At 43.1% G+C, this 1331-nt stretch overlaps 1 protein-coding gene across 2 annotated transcripts in view; it reads left to right on the top strand.

Moving 5' to 3' along the window:
* The window catches only part of fcho2 (FCH and mu domain containing endocytic adaptor 2), a gene marked incomplete in the record, with an annotated part of 41095 nt that overhangs the window by 5841 nt on the left and 33923 nt on the right, over positions 1-1331 (top strand). For both annotated transcript variants that reach the window (XM_014031863.1, XM_014031865.1), the window contains 2 exon segments: positions 311-385; positions 479-620. In XM_014031863.1, coding sequence (XP_013887317.1) covers positions 311-385; positions 479-620 — 217 coding nt within the window.

Below are 1331 nucleotides of genomic sequence, written 5' to 3'. Positions count from 1 at the left end.
GGCCAAAACCCGACAGGTCCAGAGGCCCCAAGCTCCAGCAGGTAGTCACCAGGCCAGGCCGGCACATACTCCAGCACCCAGCCCTACCAGCCCCAGACCCCGGGAACCCCCAGCACGCCGGCAGCCAGCCGCACACCCCACCGGGGGGCCGAGTAGCAGCGGGCCCCCAGATAAACCAGCAGTAGGGGCAGTCCAGACCGCAGCCTGACAAATACCCAAACATACACAATCGCACCATCCCACCCTCGTCCTCACCCCCAATAGTCAATAGTTTTTTTTAAGTGTTTTGTTCCACCTTTCCTCCCTTCAGGAGTACTATAGAAGAGGTCTATGCCAGGTCAATGACCAAACTTGCCAAGTCAGCTGGCAACTTTTCTCAGCTCGGGTGAGTTCAGACATTTTCCAGACTGTCAGGACGTTTGAACGTACTGTAAATGTAAACACAATAACAGAATGTATGTGCCGTCTTGCCTTACAGGACGTTTGCTCCAATGTGGGATGTGTTCAAGAGCTCAACAGAGAAGCTGGCTGGGTGTCACTTAGAGCTTGTGAGGAAACTGCAGGAACTCATAAAAGAAGTACAGAAATATGTGGAAGAGCAGGCCAAAGCACACAAAAAGGTAAGAATTTAGAAAAATCAGGACAAAAACAAGCTGTTAAAATTCACAACAAATTAAAATGTAAACAGGAAATAACGTTAATCAGAGCAAGCATTCATTTGAGGTTGTTATTATTAATGTTAATAGAACTACACATACAAATCAAATATAAAAGACACATATAGAATACTCACAATTTCACATCAAAACTGCATTCAGCTGTTTTGGGATATACAATTATAAAGCTTTTATTCTGATTGAGTTCAGATTTGTCGCTGTTTTCTTCTGGTTGTTTATTGTAGTTTTAAGTTTAAAATTTGTGGACAGCTCTGTAAAAGACATTCACTCTGAAATATTGGCTCACACCCAGAGCAGCACATGCACTGTGGTCCGGTATCAACAGGAGATTGCTTATTTCTTTTGTTGTTACTTGTCAGACTTTTGTGCATTTGTCTAAATCAGGGGTGGGCAATCCAGACCCTCGAGGGCCGCAGCCCTACAGGTTTTATATTTTTCCCTGCTCCAACACACCTGATTCAGACATTGAATTACCTCATCCAAGATCTGCAGTATGGAGGACCGACACTGACATAACTAGAAAAAAAGCAGAAATATATAAATGGACCAATAAATAAATTCAATTAAAAATATGCCAATTAAATTAAAAAAGGAGAGCTTTGCCTCACGTTTTATAATTTAATTGACCTTCACACACACACACACACACACACA

Source organism: Austrofundulus limnaeus, unplaced genomic scaffold (assembly GCF_001266775.1).
Source record: "Austrofundulus limnaeus strain Quisiro unplaced genomic scaffold, Austrofundulus_limnaeus-1.0 Scaffold1338, whole genome shotgun sequence".
Classification (NCBI taxonomy): domain Eukaryota; kingdom Metazoa; phylum Chordata; class Actinopteri; order Cyprinodontiformes; family Rivulidae; genus Austrofundulus; species Austrofundulus limnaeus.
Note: the sequence above shows the minus strand (reverse complement) of the source record. Positions and strands in the feature narration are given on the sequence as shown.